This window comes from Triturus cristatus, chromosome 12 (assembly GCF_964204655.1).
Source record: "Triturus cristatus chromosome 12, aTriCri1.1, whole genome shotgun sequence".
NCBI classification, from domain to species: domain Eukaryota; kingdom Metazoa; phylum Chordata; class Amphibia; order Caudata; family Salamandridae; genus Triturus; species Triturus cristatus.
This window is the reverse complement of record NC_140595.1, coordinates 129,850,171-129,875,612: the sequence shown is the minus strand read 5'-3', so window position 1 is coordinate 129,875,612 and position 25,442 is coordinate 129,850,171. Positions and strand designations below refer to the sequence as shown.

The 25,442-nt window shown below is 41.4% G+C and overlaps 1 protein-coding gene across 1 annotated transcript in view; it reads left to right on the top strand.

Annotated features, from left to right (window-relative positions):
* IGSF8 (immunoglobulin superfamily member 8) overlaps positions 1–25,442 on the top strand; it is a 162,703-nt gene that overhangs the window by 84,688 nt on the left and 52,573 nt on the right. Inside the window, exons 3-4 of the mRNA XM_085637156.1 lie at positions 13,960–14,424; positions 19,088–19,510. Of these exons, the coding sequence (XP_085493282.1) occupies positions 13,960–14,424; positions 19,088–19,510 (888 nt within the window). The remainder of the gene's footprint in view (positions 1–13,959; positions 14,425–19,087; positions 19,511–25,442) is intronic.

Here is a 25,442-nt window from a genome sequence, read left to right as displayed (position 1 = left end):
AAAGGTGTGGGAAGGCTCCTGCCTCCCCACATAGCCCCGGGGACTGCCACCTCCCCGGGGCTAAATTTGGAAAGATGCGTGGGAGGCTCCAGACCAACCCCCCCAATGCAGCCCCGGGGACCACCACCTCCCTAGGGCTAAAACAACGTTGAAGGGGGGGGCCGACTCCAGCAATGTCTCGGCGTGCCCATCCCTGGGACATTGCAGTTCATAGCAAACTCTGCGTCGCTTCATGGAAGTGAGAGCAGGAAAAATGCTCTTGCTTCCATGATGCTAAGGAGAATTGCTTTTGGACAGAGGGAGCTGCATGTTAGCAGCTCCCTCTGCCCAAAAGCAATGCCGGCTACTGCAGGAGGTGGGTAGCCTACAGGGATCGTGTGGCATTGAGGCTCCCCTGCGGTCCCCAAGGATGTGGCCCTGCCCTGGGAAATGGGGTCCCCGAGGCAATATAGGCATCAGGAGGGGGCCGCGCAGCCACCCCCACCCAAAAGAAATATAAATAGAGGGCAGGCCCGGGGTCATGTCATCAGTGATGTCATCAGTGATGTAATATGTGAGATCATAAGCAGTGCATTGCAGGGCGCAAGTTCTAGTTGCTGAATTTCTCTGTTTTTTTTATGAGTAAAATGTCAGCCTAACTATAACATCCCTGTAACCTTTGTATTTTTCCATAAGTTTCAAAGGTTTTTTTAAATGCTAATTCCTAGCTATAACGTCGCTGAAACCTGTATTTTTTTGAGTGAATTTCTAAGGTTTTTTAAATGCAAATTCCTAACTATAACGTCCCTGTACCCTTTGTTTTATTCTGTGAATGAATATATACATATATACGCCCAACGTTTTATAGTAACAATTTTTGATCAATACTTTTATAGCTATTTTTCAACATCGTCATTGTTTTTAGCAAGTTGTGGTTTTATAATCTCACTTTAATTCCCTTCTTTTGTGGTTTTCTATATGATCTGTTTATGAACTTCTTACATCTGCGAAGCTTGCACAATATTTATTAGTTGATTGCTTCCCTATGATTTTCCATGATGAAATTTGTATATACGCCTCTGGGCCGCTTCTTGCTCAATATGTTTACATTTTAGATTAACTTAGCACTTTACACTTTATGGGTAGATTGTATTTGCACTTTATGTACATATTGATCGACTGTTTTAATATGGCGTTTCCAATTGCGTACAATATTTTGTGCAATAATGATGTCCTTTTTTGGTTTACTATGTTTTAACATATTTATTTCAGAGTTTTTAGAGATTGTTTTACTACTACGTGCTTAACTACTTTGATTAGGGTCATTGTACCTTTCATGTAGTGATTCTCTTTGCACTTGCACTTTAGAGAAGTATGCACTAGCACTTTATCTAATACCTTTATTAGATGATGACAACATGTTCATTTACCATCTTTGTGTGTATTTATGTAGTGATGTTTATCTCTGAATTTTTCTCTGAATTATATTTATGATGCCATCTTATTTTGGGGACAACATCTTTGTATTTATTTGTACATTATTGCAATTGTTTGTGATGCTGGTATTCGTCTTTTCATTTGACACTAGTCTGTGCATTTACCCCGCAGTCTTTTGACTATGTCTACGAGCCTTAGTTTTGTTTTTTTGCACTATGGGTGGAGTTAAGTTGCACTATTTAACAATGGCATTTTGGCAGTGTGTCATGTGATCAAGACCGTGTGCCTTACGGTCGAAACGCGTCATGGCAGCTCATGTTTTTGGAAATGTAGTGCATCTTTCCACCCTCATAGAAATGCTTGCAATGCAATGCGTAAGGGATTATTTTACATCTCAAAAGTACTGTTTCACATTTTAAATTCTTCACCGCCGAGATGCTTTGCTTAGGATTTTTTTTTTTTTTTTAACTGCACCACCATTTTTAAAAAATTGTTTTAGTTAGGAACAAAATGCAAGCCAGGCCTGTTGGCTTTGCCCACATTTGTTTGTAGCAGAAACCAAGTCCTGAAATTGTGTGTTAAATTGTGAAAATGTGTGAAATTGTGTGTTAAATAATATCCATGCCCCAGTATGTCCTTGGAAACGATGTACTTCTGGTTTCAATTTTTTGTGGGTTTTAAAACAAAAAGTGAATCATAGGTTTTGGCATTCTTGTGTTAACAAAAAAATATTTGTGTAAGGTTGAATTGGTGAAAGTTTGATCTCAATCTGGCTTTAAATTAGTGGTCCGGGGTGCTCCTCAGGTTATTTATCGCCTCAAGTCCACCCTTGTTCAACTAGGATGTATAGCCTAAGCCTGGACTAATTTACTCCTTTGGCTTGAATGTTGTCTGTTAAGTGGATGATACTCAACTGTTGATTTCGGTTGGCCGAAGACAGATTGACTCAATGCCAGCCTTTAATAAATGCATGCCGGCAGTGACCAACTGAATGCTTATGAATTAATTAAAACTGAGTACTGATAAAACAAAAATGTTGATGATTGCAGGCAAAACCTTTTTTAAAACCCTGCTGCCTGAAACAACTGGGTTCGCGGCCATCTCCAGCCCTAAAGTTCGGGATTTGAGAGTCCAGACTGATCAAAAGCTGACTCTGGCCAGCCAAGTGAGCAGGGTCTCTTCTACTTGTTTTAATTTAATGAGAGTAGTAGAGAAAATCAGGGTCTTCCCACCAGTACCGACTAGACCTTTGGTAGCGAGAGCCAACATTTTGAATCGTCTCGACTACTGCAACTCTCTTATATCGCTGGCAACATATTAAAAATGTTGCGGCCCGCTTGGCCACGAGTTTGCGTGAGCTTTCCTCAGCTTCTTAATCTTCACTGACTCTATCCTCGAACTGATTGAATTCAAGGCCATGTGCCTCGTATGTGACTAGTATACAAGGCTTTCCATACAAGAGGGCCCATATATCTACAAGACAGATTCCGTCCGTATCTTGCCTCTCGTAGCCTAACATCAGCTGATGCTCTCCTCGTGACAGTACCTAGAATTCGTCAGACTTTGATGGCAGCGGCCAAGCTGTGGAACTTGCTACCTTTGCTGTTAAGGCGCAGAGTCATTTATCTGGGTCCCATGAGGCTTTGAAGACTTGGCTATTCCCTAAATGAGGTAATTCTCTAGTTGTAGGTTCAGTTGTCCACAACACCTTATTTGTAATTGTTGTGCTGTATACATTACATTACATGACATTAGATATTTTGTTAAAGAGTTCAGGAAAGAAAAGGTAGATTGGATAGCAGAAATAGTTTCAATTACAGAACAGGGATGTGGAATTCCTATAGCCCTACGCCCAGGACATATTGTTTGGGGTCAATGGCAACAAGTGTTCATGTGTATTTTGTCCTTGGGACAAGTAAGTCCAACCCCCTACAGCACAAACCCTTTGGCTGCCAGTTTACAGTACCCTATTATGGATCAGGGAAAGGTATTGCCTGCAGTTAAGGTAATATTTGTGTTCATGTGTTAATGCTGTCCAAACTTGTATTTATGGTTCATTAAAGCAAAATCTTTATTATTAGGGTGAGCGCTCTAAGTAAATGTTGTAAGCTCATATTGCGCTACTGACAGTGGTTCCAGTATAAAAATGTGTACACACGTTTTCAGTGTTTAGCAATATGAGGCTATGTATAATGCACCCAGAATGCTCTCTGATCAGATGCAAATTTTTGAAGAAGCTTGAATGCAAGATTGATGATGCTTTACTTTCAAAATAAAATGTTCACAAAAATGCAAAAACATTTCACTAAACTACTGTAAAATTTTAGGTACCATTTCTTTGCAGCATCATTTAGTAAAATGTATTGATGTATATAGTATTTCCCAAAAATATTCATAGTGGAAAATCAATGTAACCAGTTTTAATAAGATAATGGGAAACATAAAAATAAAACAAGCATTGGTAAAACCAGTAGGTCTGAAATTGTTGGTCAGCCTTTTGGTTTTGTCAACGCGTGACTTATTTTGGCATGGTTTTTGTAAAATCTTATTGGTGCAGGAGCTGCCGAGCCCTCACCATTGTAACAAACATTGGCAAAAGCAAACATATTTTTTGGTCTCAAAAAGCACACATTTCCACAGTAGTTCCTGGCACTGAACAAAACGACTGTGTGTCGATGTGCTCTTTGTGAAAGAATAGAATGCTGTCACTTACAGTGAAGCTAGCCGATAGACAGAATTTTAATAAACAGAAAAGGTCATGGTTAACGCAAGACCTAATTAGGGGCCAAATTATTAAATAAAGTCTCAAAAATGCACCCATGTCCTTGCATTAAGTGCAGATAAACGGCTTTCGTGAATTCACAAAACTTTACAGAAGTAGGACAAGAAATAGTACTCCTAGAAAATATTTGTGAACTGTGTTTTAGCATGAGCAAATATGCAGTTGTAGATTTGCTCATGTGAAAATCTGAGTGTTTTCAAGTTCACTTTCCCTGCAACCCCTTGTTTCCAACCCTGGAAGAAGTTTTATGTCTGCGATTGTTAGGAGTACATTTCCAACCTTTCTCAGTATGGGGAAAAATTAGAGAAGAGTTGGTGAAAACCCTTAAAACATGCATGTTAAAAGGTTTTCAGACACAAAAGGGCATTCCATCCCTGGAACTAAGCCTTACCATTACCTTCAGCCCCAGTATGTAGATCTTCAGAAATGTGACAACATAAGGGAAATGCTAGTATTCAAACACTACTTTAAAAGGAGCCCTGGCATTATCAGAGAGGCTATTTCAGACCTTTTATATAATGAGATTGCTGCCATAATTTGTTGTCGCATTACATGGCACAAAAGGGACAAGATAATTTTGTTACAGGACAAGTAGATTTATGAAACAATCTGCCCCATGGACAAGTAGATATTCTATTAAATTCCACACCCCTGCAGAACAGCAGACACATCGCTGGTATCCCATGTACCATTAAGATGGTGTAGGGAGCAGTCTGCTATCTTACCGGAAAAAAGAGCCAACGTCTTGCTAGAGAGTGTGATAAAACTGAAGTAGCCTTTATAAGCATTATATTTTACAAGTATTATCCTGCTCCTGGCAGTTTTCTGCAGCTAGAGTGCCCCCTTGGTATGCAGTGTCTTTGCTTTTGCAACCACACACCAGACCTGCCAACTCATTAAACTTTTTCACCATGTAAGGAGGGGGCGGGCCTTGAAGGGGCGGGGCTTAGTGCTGAGGACAGCGCAAGGACCTTTTAATTCACTGCTTTAAAGCCCCTTTCCCCGAATGCCCCACTCCCCCCATCTGCCCCAGCCAAAACCAAAAACAAAGCTTTTGAGGCTGCCACTGATGTCCTGTGGCAGTCTTATAGCCAGGGGCAGTTTCTTTGTGAGAGCAAGGGGGTGTCGGCTCGCCCGCCCGCTGAAGCTGCACAGAGCTTGAAAAATAAAATGCCAATTAAATGATTTCAATGCCATTTTATTTTTCACGTTTAGCGCGCAGCAGTCTCCAGCCAGGATAAATGAGGTGTGTCCTCCTCTGCTGCCGATTGGCTGCATAGAGGACTGGAGTAGCAAGATGGACCCTCCAAAGTAGAGCCGGCCAAAGTGACATGCACACTTTGCAGCTCTCCACTCAGCTCTTTTAGACAGCTGGGTGGAGACCAAGCACTGACCTCAAGAGCCTGAAGGAGCATCCAGTCAGGATGCTCTATCCAATCCTGGCTCTGCTCTTTGCTGGTGAAAGTAGTACCAGGATTGGTTAGTGGATTTTCCTGGAGGCTGGAGCCCACAGAGCCGATAGAGGAGGGACCGAGGACCACGTTGGAGATGCAGCAGGCAAGGTGAGTGGCTTTATTTTTTAATGATTTGACACTCTTCTTGCCTGCATGCACTCAGCTACCCACCCACCACTTAGTCGCCTGCCCGCCCAGCTGCCCCTGTTTACAGCTCGTAATGGACATCGGCTGAGCAGCACTTTCATACAATTAGCTGGAAGCCTGCTCTCTGCAGGGGTTTTCAGCTAATTGTTTGCACACCCTGAGGTATCGGCTCCTCACCGGGTGACCTTGTGATGGGAGACGATGTCATCTGGCACAGGGTGACACTGTGTGAGTTGGAAGGTCTGACACACTTTATTACCCTTATCCTAATCTCATCAACGATCTGATAAGCGGTTGCAGCATTATATTTTAGAAAAATATAATAAGCTATAGAAAAACCTTTTGCTCAGATAAAAGATTGTAATTGCTCATGAGCTACTATTGCTTAGCAACACTGAGCTGGGCTGCAGACCACTCAAAAAGCAATAAATATTGAAGGTGGTTTGAAAGTGCATCGATCAGCAGTTTTAGTTCATCCATTTAACACTAACCGAGAAGTGTTGAAATCCCCAGGGCTAGGAGTTTTCATCTGCATTGCTCTAATCCTCGAATGTTTAATAAAGAATCCGCTTTCCTCATTCTAGGCCCGCCATTTTTAAAGGTGAAGCAAACTGAAAAATACTAAGGGCCATTTGTAATTGGACATTTTTAAGTTTAATAACCTACTGTGCCCTCTGAGGGGTAGTTGCCATAAATGTATCTCTTACCCACCAAAATTCTCTGAACAACAATACAAAAAGGGAAAAAGGTGCTATGTTTAAAAAAAAAAACTTGAATAATTATATCTTGAAAACAATTCAGGCAGATTTTCTGACTTGACTACATAACTAGACTGCCACACTTATTTTGTGATGCTATTTCTCACAAACACTCTCTCTCTCTCTCTCTCTCTCTCTCACTCACACACACACACACACACACACACACTCTCTCTCTCTCTCTCTCTCTCTCTCTCTCTCTCTCTCTCTCTCTCTCTCGCTTCTCCCCCCCCCCCCAACACACACACACACACATATCATTTTCCCATTTTTATCTCTTTGTCTCGTGGAGTCGAGGGAGAGGTCAGCTGTACAAAGCTTGTTCTCCTAGCTTATAAACAGTGTGTAAATGTATTTTCACCACTTTTCCCAAAAACCAAACTGGCTTCTTTTTGGAATTATGTCCGCTCTACTACAGAAACAAAAACTGATGTAAATAAATTATATAAATCTAGCAATTTCCTACTACCCTGTTTTTGACTTTTCTTTATATGCAACATTTTCGGGTTATAATAGTTTGCATGTATTACAGTGGCGTGGAAGTTTATACAATATCTACTTGTGCAAAGGGCGTCATAAATCTACATGTCCTGTATAAAAATCCACTTGTCCAATTTGATGCCATGCACTGAGGTGACAAATTGTGCCTGCGTTCTCATATTTCAGCTCTCATAATGTCCTCTCGTAGTATACCAAGGCTTATGTTATGTCAGGGTTTGGACTCTAGGAAGCTCTAGCTATACCACATTTCCGATCGCACTGAATGGTGAACCTACCAAGGTTCTATTGATGTCACATATCTGTATAGTCACAGGATCTGTTTTTGAATGGCTTCTGTTAAAGGCAGCTTTTTGATCACAGTAAAGCTGAATATGCGAATGCTATTTTATGCTATAGGTCTAATTATTGCAGAGTTCAGAATACAGATGTTAAAACTGTACTATTACTTCTTTGATGTTAGCTCCCAGGGAAATGTCTTGTGAAATACTTTGGTAAATTTAATTTTAATAGTTCACTCAATTTCACAAAATATTACTATAAAAAAAAAAAAGAACTTTTGGTCTAGTGCCAAGGTTGCCAATGTAGGATCAATGATCGACTCACAGTTCGACCTTCTCCAATAGAGCTATCTTGAGCATATACCAAGCACTAGATGAATGACTGGTTCATATTTTACAATTAGATTAACTCTGCAAGGTCTTGTCCGAGGCAAAAAGATATGGTCCTGATTCTCGAAGGCACGTAGGCGTGGGTTACCTGTGCAAAAGTTGGATTTAAGCTTTTAAATGGATTTACTCGCAAGGAAATTCTTGTGTGAGCAAATCTAGTCAAAGAGGCTGAAAGCAGGTGGAAAGTACAACTTCTAAGGCCAGGATGCCTAGTGAGTTTTCACCCACAAATATACATCTTTAAGGACATTCACCAGCTACTCTTCCTCCAACCTATTCCCACCGTGGAGAAGGTTGGAAATTTACTCTTGACAACGGCAAGAATAAAATGGTTTGCAAGGGACCTGCACCTCCCAAAAATAAGGTCGTTTCTTAACACGGAAAAATATTTTTCCTATGGAGAAAAAAGAAAAGTTTTAACAACTGACTTTGCACTCGCTATGCAGGTCTTGGCATCAGCAGATGTATCTGTGCATATTTGACCATTCCAAAATGTAATTCACAACCATTTGCGTGGGGTATGGGTTCCAGGGCTACTTCTGTAAGTACACCTGTGAATTACTGAAAGTCAGTTGTCTGCACCAATGTAGGGTCATAGACTTCAGGTGCACATTGTGAATTTGTTTTTATAGAATGAGGCCTATAGTTTACTTGGTCTTTATATGTTATCCATATTGGTTTTACACTGACCCTTTGATATTCGATTTTTTTTAAATGCTTGCATACACCATACTTGTTTTTAATAGATGTCTTACAGAAATGTGTAAAATGTCCAGTAACTTTCGTCCGCTTTTTCCAAAGTGCAGTATTATTTAGGTACATTTTATATTGAAACCAATCTTGCTTCCATTCGTCATGCATTTACATATAATCTAGCAGCATTCTGGGAGCATTACAAATAGCCATAAAGGCGTAATTTATAATGCACAGGGTAGGATCAGTTACATTGTTGACCAACCTGCCCCTGAGGGCGGAGTGGTTGTGTATGAGTTTAAATTCATCTTGGTCTTACTTGGACCTACCCCTGAAGGGCCTGATTTATAGTTTAGCAGACAGGGCATCCTGTTGCGATGGCAACAGAGTACATTGTCCACCGAACTCTTGGTCCGCCCGCCCAATTTTGAGTCTGACAGACTGCCAGATTTACACAGATTTAATCAGCGGCATAAACCTTCCTCCAACAGCCAGATGGAGTACGCACCTTTGAAGGTAAGCCCTCCGTCTCTCCACCCTATTTAGAGCGGGTGGTTGGATGTTTATTTTTTTTATTTTTTTTTACAGTCCATCACCACCAGAAATATCCTGGTGGTGAGGCACAGTAAAAATGAAAAAATATCCTCCCCTCGACAAGTAATTGGTTATGGCATAGTGCATTTAGATGGGTTAAACATTCTCAATATTTTGTTGGGAATTAAAACGAATATATCCAAAATAAATTAGTTGTAAAATATTGAAATCCATTGTAAGGAAGTCTGAAACCCTAAAAATCTCATGTTGAATCCCTGATCCCGAATAAAGAATTACCTACTTTCATTTTGCATCCAAAATACAAATAGTTCCTAATTTAGTACATGAGATTCAGCGACAGCATTTGTATTCTAAGAAAGTAAAGTAAGATTTAGCGTAAAAGTTTGATGTTCACAACTACAGAACAATAACCACATGTTTTTGTATCTTTTCCTTGGTTGAATCTTACCCTTACTAGAACTCACAGGATTTTTTTTTTTTGAATTTCATAAGACTCCAAAAATCATTCCAGTTTGAATATTTATTTGGATTGATCCTACATAGCAGACAAGTTATTGACAAAGATTGTGCTAGAGAGATGGGGTTACAGACTATTTACATTTGTTTACCTTAATCCTAATTCTGGTTAAATCTGAACACCTGAACTGGGATTTTTAAGGGATGTTTCCAATTCCCAAGATTCACTGAGTTATTTCTAAGTACAATTTTTTTGAACATTACTATATAGAACGATTTAATTCTAAATAATTATACATATGAATGAAAATGCAGCAGATTCAGTCAAAATATATTCAGAAAAGGCTGCGTTCAGTTAGAACATTCTCACTGAATTTGGAAGGAAAGAAGTTAGAGAAGAATTAATTCTATTTATAATGAATATCTTATTAGCGCAATACTCAAGTAGGCATATTTCTTTATTATATTTTTGCAATACAAATGCACCAATAGGAATGCGCTCATCTAACATTAATAATTCTGTGTCATGCTTTGGTAAGCAGAGGATGAGTAGTTGGAAATTTCAGGAACACAGTATTGTTTAAGGCTCTGTTGACCGCAATAAGGATTAATGAAGGCGAAAAATATATAATTTTATTTGAAACCTCAAGGTAAAACAGCTCAAGAGTAGATACTGTGGCAGTTAATGGTGGCAGGAATGTGATATATCTTGGTACACTAGTAACACTTCTTTAAATTACTATATACTCTTAATTTAAATGTGAAACATTATTTCTCATTAAGTTGAAGTGTAGATCTGTATAGTGCACAGTATCCCTTTAGTTGCGGGGCAGTGATCGTTAACTCGTACTGTGCCTGAAATTAAAGAAATATGGTTACATTCCTCTTTTAGGATTTTATTGTTGATTTTGCCTTTTTATTTATTTTATGTGTATTTGTAATGCGTGCTATCTCCAGAAGAGTATCCTGGCGCTGAGCATGTGTAACAACCTTGCCTCAAAGGGCGGGAGGGCCTTACTCGCAGAGCTTCTTGCAGAATTCAAGAGAGGAGGAGGCTCTGATTCGTGATGGGAGGTTGAGCAGTCAGGAGGAATCTCCCTACTTTCTGTTTCCCAAGCCTGATGCAGCCATTTCCAAAGGGTCACAACACAAGGGAGAGCTAAGGGCGGTACTGGGGTGACACTCAATGGAAAAGTGGATACCTACCTTGGAAACATATCTTTTATGAAATTGGTTATAGATGAAGAAGATGGACTTTTTCCTTCTTAACCCTAAAAAATATTTAAGCGATAAATTTGAGGCTACACCACCTTGTCAAAGATGGAAAGCACTGGCTGCATCATTATAGTCCTGTGCAGGACATATTGTTTGGGGTCAAGGGCAACAAGTTTTAATGTGTATTTTGTCCGTGGGACAAGTAGGCCCAACCCCCTGCAGCACAAACCCTTTGGCTGCCAGTTTGCAGTACAAACCCTTTGGCTGCCAGTTTGCAGTATCACATTATGGATCAGGGAAGAGCACTGTCTGCAGTTAAGGTAATATTTTTATCCATATGTAAATGCTGTTCAAACTTGTATTTATGGTTCATTAATTGAAAACCTTTATTATTAGGGTGAGTGCCCCGAGTAAATGTTGTAAGTTCCGACTGCACTTCTGACAGTGGTTCCAGTATAAAAATGTGTACACACGTTTTCAAATTTGAGCACTATGTGGCTATGTATAATGCTCCCAGAATGCTCTCTGATTTGATGCAAATATTTACAGAAGCTTGAAAGCAAAATTGATGATTCTTTGCTTTCAAAATAAAATGTTCATAAAAAATGAAAGCAAGAAAAAAAACATTTTGCTAAACTACTGTAAAATTTCAGGTACCATTTCTTTGCAGCCTCATTTAGTAGCATGTGTTGATGCATGCTAGTATTTCCCCAAAATATTCCTAATGTAATATCAGTGTCACCAGTTTCAATAAGATTATGGGAAACAAAAATAAGCATTGGCAAAGTCGGTAGGTCTGAAATTGGTGGTCAGCTTTTTAGTTTTGTCAATGTGTGACTTGTTTTGGCACGGTTTTTGTAAAACCTTATTGGTGTGGGAACTACCGGGTCCTCACCATTATCATAAACATTGGCAAAGCAAAAATTGTTTTTGGTCTAAAAGTACACACTGACGCAATTGTTACTGGCACTGAACAAAAGTACTTTGCATGCCGATATGCTTCTTGTGAAAGAGCAGAATGCTGTCACTCACAGTGAAGCCAGCTGATACAGAGAGAGAGAGACAGAATTTTATTAAACACAAAAGGTCACAGTCGAGGCTAGACCAAATTAGGGGTCTAATTATGAAAGAAAGTCTCAAAAGTGCACCCATGGTATATGTCCTTGCATTAAGGGCAGCTATACGGCTTTCGTGAATCCCCAAGAATTTACAGAAGTAGGACAAGAAATAGTACTTCTAGAAAATATTTGTGAACTGCATTTTAGCATGAGCAAATGTGCATGTGTAGATTTGCTCATGTGAAAATCTGAGTGTTTGCAAGTTCACTTTCCCACCAGCCACTTTTCTCCCAAACCTGGAAGAAGGTTTACGTTTGCCATTGTCAGGAGTAAATTTCCAGTATGGGAAAAGAATAGAGAACGTTGTTGAAAACCCTTAAAAGATGCAAGTTAGTAGGTTTGCACAGATTCAAAAGGGCATTCTAACCCTGGAACTATTGCTTACCACTAACTTCAGCCCCACTATGTAGATCTGCAGAAACGTGACAACATAAGGGGATTGCAAGTATTCAAACACTACTTTGGTATGAGCCCTGGCATAATCAGAGAGGCTATATCTGAGCTCTTATATAATGAGATTGTTGCCATAATTTGTCGCTGCACTACATGGCACCAAAGAGGCAAGTGGATTTGGTTACAGGACACGTAGATTTATGAAGCAACCTGCACCATGGACAAGTAGATATTTTATCAAATTCCACACCCCTGGGTAAAAGTAATATGTTTACCCTACTTAGGTCAGAGCTAAGATGACCCATATCATCGGTAAATACATATCTAATAAGAAGTCATTAACAAATAGAGTACTAAATATTACAGTGAACTGTGATACAAGTTACAAATGTTTTCCTCTAGAATATTTCTTTTTTGAAGGTTTAGAACCAAGCAGTTTGGCAGTTCCAGTTTGGGGTGGCATGGTGGGCAAACAAATGATGGATTGGGATGCGTCATTCAGTAATTACCAATGGTGAGATAATTCAACCACTCCATCCATCACTTTGTTTTTATCAGTGCAGCACCCTAAGTGCAATAGGTATGCCCAAAGGGGCTTCTCATCTTCTCTGTGCCACAGGACTCAAGCTATACCTCACTGCGGCCTACTTGGGTCACAGCTGGTCTGGGTTGCCTCTGTTCCCATTGAGAGTAGACCTGTCTTGGCAGTGTGCATTGGACTGTCCTACTGCAGCAGGACGAAAGCTTATTTGAATATGACTTGTTCCTGTCTGAGCTGACTTTGGGCAAAAAACAATACTGGAATGAGGCTGTGAGTAGTTACCCGTGCTTGAGATTAATTCACACATTCCACCCATTACTTTTTTTGGCTTCCTCAGTGTGTTGTCCTAAGTGTGGCGGTTATGCCCAGACATGGGTTCTGTGCTTACTGTTCAACAAGACTAAAGCTACACCTCGCTGACTAGGCCTATTTTGCCAGAAACCTTTCTGTGATTGCTTGGATTCCCGTTCAGAGGGAACCTGGCCTGGCAGTATGGGCAGAACCAAGGGTGATTTGCATGTGGCTGGTTCTTCTCTGAAAGACATGGTGGACAAACAAACTGGACTGGGATGAGTCGTGAGTCATTACCAGTGGCTGAAATTATTTCAAACACTTGTCTATCAATTGTTGTGTTTATTGAATAATAAATAAAGTAATACTCCTATAAGGATGAAGCTTAGGTGTGCTTACAGTATTGCTTTAGTTGTGAGACAGTGAACATTAATTCCTAATTTAGACATGTACAGTGATAGAAAATAAGTATTCAACATTACAGTGAGCTAAATTGTAAGTTCATTTTTATGACACTGGTTAAACAAGTGGTATTTTCCGATTAGAGAGGTTTCAGAGCATATTGTTCCCTCATGTACTCGTGGATCAGAAACCAAGTAGTAGTTTGCGTGCTGTTTTTTCTGGCCCAAAGTAATCCTGGATATCCCCTAAATCTCAACATTTTTAAGATTGTAAATTCTTTCACTTGGTAATAATCCCAGATGCCGAATACCACGATTTGGTGTAAGCTGTTTAAAAGCAGATAATTATTAATTGCTAATTTGAAGCAGTGGCGTAACACAGGCCCCCGCGGTGGGTAGGCCCAAATTCCAGGGGGCCCCCTCCCGGAGAGCTCCTTATTGGGTCCGCAGGGGGCCCCTCCACTAACTTTGCAGGGTGGCCACCTCAGGCTTTGTTACGCCAGTGATTTGAAATAGTGCATGCATACCTAAAGCTTAAAGGATGTTTTTTTCTCTTTTTGTCTACTGCAGTCATTCCAGATGTTCTCCAGGTCTCTCCCTCCCTTCCGAAGGGCAGACAGTTGTTGTCTTCCCCCCTGACGCTGAATACTCCAGAGAGCAAGGAGGTCCAGCTCACATGCACAGCTTCGACCGCATCCCAACAGCACACGCACCTTTCCGTCTCTTTCGGCTTCTCCTCACCAGAGGCACCAGTGGGACTCCAGAATTTGCAGGAGATCATTGCAGTGCGGCATGATTTCAGCGTTCAGGGTGCGGAAGGCAATCAGATGTATGCTGACCGTTACCAGAAGGGCGAGCTTCGTGTCGAAAAGTCTGGTGGTGACAAATACAAGATGGTGATCACCAGGGCACAACCTGAAGATGCAGGGACCTACCATTGCACGGTTGGAGAATGGATCCAGGACCCTGATGGGAGCTGGAAGAAAATTGTAGAGAAGCGCTCCGTTTTGGCACAGCTCAACGTTCAGACAATTGGTATGAAAAAAAACTGTAATAGCATTGTATTAGTGCTCTGGGCAACTGTTTAATGAAAGTATTGCACTCGTAGACTCGTTGCATCAAAGTTTCAAATCATTTTCCAGGTTCTTTTCAATCTCCGGTTGACCGAACTGAAATTGAAATGTCCATCCATATGTTTCTTATCCTTAAAAGAAATACCAACCTAACTCACAAAATGTATTTGAAACCTCTTTGCAGTCAGCAGTCACAGAACAAGGATCTCCTCCACTTACAATATGTTGTTTCTGGAGAACTTGGTGTTTATGCACAAAGCAGTCTTGCACTTGGGTTGTCTTCTGAAACCCCGCAGAGTCAAATATAGTAGCTGGCTGGCTGCTGTTTGGTATTTCTTTTGAAGAGTTTGCGCTCTTGCTCTCAATCACAGCGGGCAAGTGTCCACATAGCCTCAATCACTTCTCTATAGTGATATCGCAATGGGCACCAACTGGGTTTGAGGCCGTCGGTGGTAGAAGAGAATAGAGGCAACGGTTCCTTACATTTTAGATAGCCTCACCTTTATGATTTTAAGGCTTAGAAGAGATTTTTCTGTAAATGCCTGGCTACCAGCCATTTTAATGGTTGCACTCAAACCAAATATTTATTTCTCTTTAAAATGCTTTAAAGATTTGCACCATATAGAAACATAAACATATGTTTACATCATAGAGCTAACGTTAAAAAGGCCTATATTTCCTCCATGACACACTGCTATCCAGGCACATCCTCTGCAATATTAATGTTTTCCCCATGACATACATTTACATTTTATCTCATCAACTTATCCCTCGTTATGGAGCATTTTCTGTTTACAGATCTCTTTAATGTACCTCTCTATGTTCAGCCTAGATGATCTGCCATCTTCTATTACTAATTTGTTTGAATAGTGTGTAAATCATAGTTTTTATGTGAATTATTCTGAAGTCATTAAATGAAAGGCGAATAGTAACAGGCAAGCTAATCAATATGCTTGCCTCGAAAAGCTCTGGGCAGGGACCGAAATTATGGAAGACGTCAACATTTTACCTGTTTTAAGTAGGCTGTCCGCCTTCAGTGATAGTAAACTAAAGATTATTCTCTTATTAACCAGCTAGTTTGACTGTACTTATTACATTTTAATAAAAGTTTCAAATTGTGTTAAATTCCAGTTTAAACTTTCAAAGAATCTGTAACAACCATAGCTCTCAATGCCACCCTATAGAGGTCAAATCATGAATCAACCAAGCCACGCGCCAATTCTATGCTGATGGTGTTGCTTCAATTATTATATTTACAACTAATGTAGCTTATTTTTGTTTTTATTGTGAGATCTAATGACATCCCTCCATCGAAAATATTAAACTTTAGACTTCCGTTGAAGATGGCAGCATAGAGAGCCTTCAGGCCTCCAGTGACCTCCAGCAAAAAAGCCACATGAACCCCCTAGCCATTAACTGTGAGGTCAGACAGAGGCCATGGCACTGGTATGAGCTGAAGCGCCACAAGGTGGGTACATGTCACTGAGGCACCTCACCGGCTGGCACCTCTGGGGGATGGTAAGAGAGAGGCACTGGATTAGACCAGTGCTGGTGAAAAGGAGGCAGGAATGAGCGAATGGACCATTAGGCGGAGTAAGGGTGAAGTGATGGCCGACAGCTGGTTGAAAGTGAATCTCTCTGAACTTGGGCCTCCTTTCTGGCCCTCCAGCGGAGTGACGTAGATGTGTGGGTCAGCGCACTCCACTTCCAAGATGGCCATGGAGACTCAGCTGTTAGGAAAAGACCAGGCCTACAACGGGTGAGCAGCATGGCTTAGAGCCCTGGGGATTAATGGAGTAAGGGACAATGTAGCCACTTTGAGTTAAGGCACCTGGTCCGAGCCGCCAGCAATTAAAGAGAAGCGCTCTGCTTGGGGTTGAATGACAACAGATCCCTAAAAGAAATGAAAAATAAACTTGGTGCAGGATTACCTCTGCTCACAATAGAGGTAAAGTGGTGGGGCGCACGGGGGTGATCTCGCTAGCGGGGGTGCACGTCCTTGATGAATTGAGCTCCAGTTCACTGCCTTCAGGGAAAATAGTTATTAGCTCCTGAAGAGAAGGGCCATCCCTGATGATACTGGACTTGTACTTCATGTAGTTTTCGGGTGTACGTTAGGGTGGGTGGATACAGCATGTAACATTGTACCAGTCAATATGTGTTTTGTTACTGGTGGCTATTAGTATGGGATCCGTTCACGTGAGATGTGATTAGTGACAAACAGCTTATTATACACAAATAAAGGCATAACTTTGTTGCCAGTGGTTATAACGTTTTATGAAAAACTAGGCATTTCATGCAAGAATCCCCTCAGAACCACATCTAGTGTCAGATGCCAATCCGGGATTTGGTAGCTCATCAACGTTTCAGTACTGTGGGTGTATTGTGCTGGGTCTTCATCAAGGCAGTGAAGGATGCACTCTGGAAAATAAAATAATGCAGGACTGAGTCAAAAGATTAAATAGAAAGTGAGCTTAAAATCCACCAAGCACATAGTCTATGAAGTTTGCTTCACAAGACAGCGTTCCAGTGAGACAGCCACCCTTAAAGGTCCTGCATCCCTCTTACTGTTATTGTGGTTTTCCCCGAAAGATCAAGCATCCTCATGCTGACAACCACAATACCTGTGTACACAATCAGAGTAGTCACAATGATTCTCTTATGGTGTTTGGTTCGCAGCCACCCAACAATCATCAGCGCAATCACCCTGCTTGCTACAGAACTGCACGTGCTCCTGCAGTACACAATCAAGAAACAGTGGGACTGAATCAAAATGTGCTAGGAAACCATTCTAATATGATCATTACCTTCCAGACTGCAGTGCATACATGCTCTAATAATAACAGCACACAGGGGTTTCCCCTTTGCTTTGCTAGAACTTACCTTTAAAAAGTTAGGAGGCTGATGCACTTAAGAGTATGTAAAGGAGTACGCCTGAAGTACTTTTATTTACATAATCTTGCATTTGTCTCTGTACTTGCCTCAAAACATCTAAAATGAGAATGTGTGTGTCATAGTCCTATACAGTTAGTACAAACAAGAATGGGTGCGCCTCTTTGCACTTTTATTAACAGAGAGGTGGACAGTTTGGGGCTGATTCAAAAGGCATGAACGAATACACAAAGAGTACTCCTGTAGTAGTACTACTTTCCATACTCATTAATGCTTTTCTGAATCTGCATTAGTTGGTTGTTATCTGCTAAAGAGAATATTTGATCCACTTACGGTGAAATTAATAATTTGTCAATTAGTTTTACTGAACTATTTATTACTTATGGGTTTTAAAATCCAGTATTATTTATTTTACTTTGAGTATCTGCTGTTATCCGGTCAGTCCAGGAGTATGATCTCTGGGCAGCGGGTGACCTCCGAACCTGCAATCTGGTGTATCATGGACAGAATCCCATCCAAGAATCCCTGGATCCTCAGGCAGGACCACAGGATCTGAGTTAGTGATCCCTGCTCTGCAAATTCCCTCCAGCATTCTGCACTATCATCTTTATTCACCTGAGCTAGGCGCTGAGGCATATGATGCCATTTATATAGGAGTTTGAGAGTCGTTTCCCTCCCGGCCTTGTGTGTAACCCCTGAAGTCACCTGCAACAAATGATGGACGTAATGCTGAATGATTCAAACATTCTCCCCCAGTCAAGATATCTGGGTTAAATCCATCATTCTTTTGCCCACTACGCCACTCCAGTTTGGACCCAGCCATATGCAAATCAGTCTTGACCCTGTGCCTCATGGGAACAGTCCAGACCGAACTGGCAAGCCAGGTCCTCTCTGGACTGGAAACAAGCATCCTGGGACTGGTTTCTGGCTAATCAGCCGTCATCAGCCAGGCTAGCTTGAATCCAGTGGCACAGTGAGCAAGGGACCCACGTCTGGGCATACCCATTCCACTTAGGGCGAAAAGTGTAACCACTGAAGAATCGCCTGCCATTGATCCGTGTCACGGGTGATATGTAATTATTTCTCCCACGGTCGTGGAAAGGTGAGTTCACCTGTATCCTGCCGTGTGTTCAGCATGCAGTATATTCTAGGGATCTGCATCGTTGGGGGCTGTGATGAGATATTTTTCAAAGGGCGTCACTGGTCTGGTCGCTCCCTGTTCAACACCCAACTGGAGGAGCTTGTGGCGCAGCTGGCAGTATTGGTATCTCTCCCCCTCCGGGAGTCCAGATCAGCCCGTTGCTTGTCGGAGGGTTTATCTGACCCTCTTCAGACATGTCACGTTGTGTTTTGCATTCACCCCCTGCCAGTTGCCGTAGGGCTCTCTGGTACTCCCAGGTTAAAAATCTGGGTTGCCCCACAAGGGGGTGAAGGGAGAGGGGAAAGTTGTGATTCCCCATTTCACTCCCCATCTGTGTTAGTATTATTTAAATACAGGAGTGATTTGACGAAGTCAGTCATGAGTAAGATCACGAGAGAGCTGAAAATAACCATTAAAAGACAATTTTGTTGTTCTAATATGTGAGGACAAATGAATAAAACTGCAGTGTTCTGAGACCACCATAAAGTAGTGTTTGTTTCTAAAGATGTATCAAAATGTTGTTATAAAAAAAGTTATATGCAAATTGTGTTGATGTATCTAAACTGCTAACCTATGCTTCTATGTTTTCCAGCCAGTCAGTTGGGAGTAGCAGTAGGTCCCCAGGACATCAAGGTCAAATCTGGAGATACTCTAGAACTCACCTGCAATGTCACAGACGTGGCTTCCCCGCTGCCCGATGTGGTGTATTCAGTTGAGTGGGAGATGACGAGTGACAAGATACCACGCGGACAGATTGTGGCCCGACTGAGTACGGATGGAATTGTTACTCTCGGCACAGAATATGCGAACAGTGAAGTTGGCAGGCGCCACATCTCACTAGAAAAGCTTCCACCATTGCCTGGATCATACCGTCTCAGAATCCACTCCGCTCAGCCTGGAGACCTAGGGGCATACAGCTGTAGGGTAAAGGCATTTGTGAAATACCCCAACCTGAGCCTGAAAGTGGTGGCACACAAGAAGTCAGAAGGGCTGCAAGTGTATATGAAATCAGAAGGTAACTTGATTTGGATGGCACCACTTTCTTTATTCAATGTGAAGTGTAGGATATGTGGAATTATTTAACGCCTATCCAATTGTAAGGGTCACTAACTACAAATAGCCTGGGTCTTAAATGATTTAACTAGCACGTGCTATGTTTTAGGCAATATCCACCCACAGCTTTTGGATTTATATCCATGGGTGGAATGCAGTTGTTTGAATAAACTAACAATCATGAAATAAAGAAACAAGCTCCCTTTTTAAATGTTCATTATTTCTTGGCAGCCAATGTAATGTATTGGCTACTGTCTACTAGTTCTTTAAGATTAAGGGCTGTACTTATATATTGGCGGAGAGGTACTCCTTCACAACGGTGACGAAGTTCACTGCCCGCCAATATAGCGGTTCGTCTGCCGCATTTACATGAAGGCAGACCTTACGGTTAATCAGTGGAGACTACTCTGTCAGGATGAGTCCCCTCCGACAGCACTTGGGAGTAAGGGTTGTCGGGGAAATGACTCCATGTCTGCCCACCCAATTTAGATCGGTGGACATGTAGTCATTTTTTTTTACTGTTCCTTACCGCCAGGCAGAACCTGGCGGTACGGAACAGTAACATCATTCTAAAGCTCTCTTCGCCATAGGAAAAGACTCTTAAGGGGAGGGGAGCATAAATTTTCTTTTAAAAAAAGAAGATCCAGTTTCATGATTGAAAGGTAAAATGCTTTGAGATGAGAAACAGTGACTGCGGTTCCTGCCAATGCCTTTATAAATGACGGCCCACTTTGTTGGTCCTTTATAAATCTGGCTCATGAGTAGTCTTGGCGTAGCGGATGTTAAGTCCTCTGCCGTGCCAACGCAGAATACTCCGTCTACCCGAATATAAATCGGGCCCTGATTCTTTTAGCCATGAGTATGTTGGCTCCAAGTTAAAATATAGACTTAATTGTAGACAGTAGAAATAAAAATCAAGCAAAAACCTCTTTCTACATATTTTGTCGAATTAAGATTCCCAAGGAAAGCTAAACTCTTTTACCACATAGACCCTCACTGGGGTAATTACTAGTTTTATTTCCGGTAGATATATTTTCAGATAAGTTGCATTGGTGCATGTCATTAATTTTGCAAGATTGCATATAATTCATTGTCTCTCTTTTGGTAGTCTACATTTTTCAATATTTATATTGTATATTTTTATACTCTTTCTCTTCACATGCTTCTGCTATTTCTACTCTGTATGCTAGGTGAAGAAAGCTATTAAGAACCCTTAACTAGTATGGGCAGTTAAAGGTCCAAAAGTAAATTGGAATTCATAAATGTCTTGTAATATTCATGGTTTGTCGGTTATGTTGAATTCCACTTATGTTCACAACTTTTCAAAATGCAGTCGACCAAACTTGAAGAAAATGTGGCTGCAACCCAACTTGAAGTCTAAAACACTTTTATTAAGCAAAAATAAGGACATGGGATCAAAGATAGACCGAACGTTGCCTCTGCAAGCAGTTAACCATATGATGCTTTCTCCTCCCCCAGGTTTCCCTAACATTTATACATTTTTTTGACATAATTAATCAAAGGAGAAAGCACGTGAGAGAACCAAAATTGTAGATAGTGGTGTTATCAGGTGTATGCAGTGGCGGCTCACCGAGGGAGTGCTGAGGGGCGGGAAGGGCCTGGGTGGGGGGGTAGTGGAGTCCGACATACGACGGACAGGAGTAAGGTAAGTAATTAAATAAATAAAACTATTTACCGTCGTATGTCGGACTCCACTACCCCCCCACCATGCCCCTCCACCGCACCGCAGCACTCCCTCGGCGAGCCGCCACTGGGTGCATGGCTTTCTCATAAGGAGAGTGCAAAAAGACCTTGAAAAGGGTGCGATAAGGGGACTTCTGGACTCTGAGGTAGCACAATTGAGGATTCTCACTTTGCTGTGCTAGGCATGAAAGTTAGGCTGTGTACATCAGACTCGAGAAGGCCAAAGTTGTGTGCTTTAACACTGGCATTCAAAATGGCTGCAAGTCAAGCTGCTTGGTGTACAATTAATATGGTATTTGTCAACAAATATTGCAACAAGCATTGTTTATGGTTTGCCTGAGCGGGACAACTTCTGTAAAGCAGCAGCCTTCCCAATCTACCAAACCTGGGAGTCCTCCACCTGATTTAGAAGTGTGGGAGTCACTGAGTTTCTGCTGACAGAGCCTATGCGGGCTCTACCGGAAGAAAGCCTTTGCTGGCAGCACATCTTCCACAGGCCTATCATAACATGATAGTCTGAATATTGTCGTTCATTATTCTTACCTTTGACTGCCATGCATAGCAGTCAAGACCAGGAAACCGTATGAATATCTGTGGCATTCAGGATGAGAACTCTGTGGGTATTAGTGACTGTTCCTTTTAAGGTTGCAGCCTACCAGACCGCACAGCTGTCTGTTTTGCTAAAGACATCTTGGGGACATTCAGAAAGTTGACCTAGGAATGATTCCGCCCGTTTCTTGCCATTGTCTTTGTGGTTTGTAACTCATGTGTTCTTGCTTTCCATTTGCTAGCTTTATTTGTTTTAGGCTGTCCAGCTTGTGTCCGTACCTTCCCTTGCCCAAACCTTATTTACAAATTCCTCCCAAACGCTCCCTTTCTCTACTAAACACATAGATAGTTTTCACACAGCCATATTTCTCCTCTGACTTTTATGTAAAAGTTCAATATAATACAATCGCTTTTAAATCATTGCCAACACCAAGAACCTTTGCCAAGTGAGAAACTTGTGTACCTCATTGGTGAAAAAAATACATATCCCCCTCCTGCACAAACAAGTTGAATGCATTTTTTGTGTACATTGCCATCAAAGTACTTCGGAAAGCTTCCTCTAAACCTGTGGTACTCATAGTACAGCCCGACATGCCTTCCTTGGCGGCCGGCGGACCTTGCAGGTAATGTACCCATGCCCCCCAGCTTTTGTTTAGAGAGAGAGAATGGAGAGCGAGAGAGAGAGTGGAGAGAGAGAGAGAGGATAGAGAGAGACTGACTAAGAGAATGACTGACTGACAGAGAGAGAGACAGAGACTGAGAGAGATTGACTGACAGAGAGACTGACTGAGACAGAGACTGACTGAGACAGAGACTGACTGAGACAGAGTCTGACTGAAAAAGAGTCTGACTGAAAAAGAGTCTGACTGAAAAAGAGACTGACAGAGAGAGAGAGAGAGACTGAAAGAGAAAGAGAGAGACGGACTGACAGAGAAAGAGAGAGACTGACTGACTGACACCCTGTGATGGATTTGGGGTCAAAGTGTGTCTGAAGCTATGCAATGCCTCTTCAGTTTGCTATTGTCTGTTAATAAAAATGTATTATCAAAATGTGCTCTTTGTAGTTACATCTGCTTTTGAAATACTGCATTGTCGCATTGTCCAATGTTTTGAAACAGGGTTGATGTTTTTTTTTTACTCTAGCCCCGCCCCTACTGACCCTGCCCCCCACTGACCCCACCCCTACCAGTGCGGCCCTCAGCCACAAACCACACTGCAATTTTGGCCCCGACAGAAAGTTTGTGAGTACCCATGCTCTAAACCAACCATATAATATATGGCACATTGGGCATATATTTAACTTGTTTGAGAACATGGGATCCGTTGCCATACAACCAGCATTCATATCTTCACATAAAAGAATTGCTGTGTCATATACAGTTGTGTTGAATATAGTCTCAACGTGATCAGCATAAAAGGATCCTTCGCAGCCTTTTTGTGAGCCTATACTTGACTATAACACCATTTAAGAGATTAGGATTAGTGAGTTCATGACTCTTTTTTTTGTCAACCAAACTGACAAACGTTATTCTTCCACCACTATGAAAGTATAAGTACATTGTGAAGCCCACCGTCTATCTTTATAGCTCTATTGACTTTTCAGCCATTCCTGAAAATTAGTTGGAGTACAGCCTTTGTCTGGGCATAGCACCTCAGGCGCCAGAGTGGATTTCCTGGGGTGAGGTCTAGACAGGGGCTTCAGCTCTCGTCACCAGTCTCATGTGAGTCTCGACTCAACCGCTTTCCAGAGGGCTACTCTCTAACCACTCAACATTCAATTCACTCACTTTCTTAGAGCTGAAGTTTGACACCCTACCGTCTGATTTACTTACTGAAATTGCCACGAATATGAATGCACAAGTGAAACCAGGGCCCCATTCGTCATCATATTATTATATTTAACCTACAAACTCAAAATTTGAGGAGAAATTATATTTGATGAATTGAGATTGATTTCTTGTAGTTTAATGAGGGAGGTCACAGGATTCTTAAGCTGTTTCTGTGAGTTTGGTCCCATACTCCGGCTCTGCGTGGTCTTACCCATCAAGGATTTGAAACCCCGAACAGTACGCTGCATTTTTAAAAGAGAGTCAAATGCGCCCTTAACCTCTTGGGCTTCATACAAGAGTTATATTCACTTTGTGTGTGTGGGATTTGTGAATGTGGACATTTGGAAAACACAGAGATTGCACACTAATTTGTCCATAAGCATAGATTGAGTGATATAAAGACAAAAGCACACCAAAATATGTTGTGCTTCAAAGAAAGCCGGCAGAGCCTAAAGTACTGTGGAGGTTCTTTTGGGGTTCATGGAAAGAAATGTGAAAGAGATTCGGCCACTAAGTTCAGAGGGATGCTTGCCATCCTTAATTTAGAATTCCCCAAAAAACAAACTTTTGAAACAGACTCTCATATACATTAAACATCTCCATAGAAGAATGACATATCGTGCTGAATGCTCAACTTGTTAGCATTTGCTGTGTTATATCTTTCTTCCTTCTGTATCTGAGCGGTGATGTGTAGGCCTTTCCTTTAATCATAAATAACTTAATAAAATAAAATTCTTTAAAATAAGACTGCATGGCTAGAGCAAGATTGTTACCCAGATAGTGAGGCTGCACCAAAACACACTGTTCGACCTTGCAACCTCAGTTTTTATTGCAATGTGTCAGCAGTTCAGTCGATTGAAACTCCCCCAATCAAGATAATCTCTTTAAGTGCCAGTAAAAATGATAGCTACATTGGTTAAAACTACTATTTACTGTTTTGAAAAAAGCGCATCTAAACATATGTTTTTAGGGGTTGTATGTGATTTCATACTAAAATGATTTAATATGATACCATTACTGAGAAACCATTTCATTTAAACTGTTTAATGGAAATTTTCTGAATGAATGGCATTTACCTTGCCATACAAACCGATTCATAGAATGTCTTTTTGGTCGAAATTGGCTTTTTAGTGCTTATTTTTTAGCTGTAAATGCAATAGTTGCAGGTCGTACTTTAAGAAACTGTTTTGTCGGCGAAATTTATTTAGTGCTTAACTGCAGGGGATATTATTTTATATTGATACCGTTTACATTGTCAAGTAATTACTTCAGATGCTTTTAATTTACTCACCCCTGACATCCCCTAAACACCATCAATCCCTGGCCCCTAGAGCCCCCAACCACACCTAAACTACATTCATCCATTAAGTCTAGAAGCCCTGTCTACCCAAAACATCCACCATCCCGAACTATAAAATCACTCCTTACCCCTAACGCCACCCATTCCTGAATTCTAAAAACCCTTTCTATGCCTAAAGCCTACCTATCCCATACCCCTTAAAACACCTCCGTACACCCAAACTCCACCCATTCATGAGTCCTGAAAACCCCTCACCGCCCTTAAACACCAGCCATCCATGACCCATAAGAACTCCTCATCACCCTAAACTACTAATTCCTGAACCTAAATACCCCTTTCTGCATCAAAACTCCACCCAGCCCTGAATCCTTAAAACCCCTCACCACCCTAAACTCCACCCCATCCTGAACCCTAAAAACTATTCACCACCCCAGCCCCTACCCATAATCGAACCTTAAAAACCCTAACCAGCCCTATACTCCGCCCATCCATGAACCCTAAAACCCCTCAAC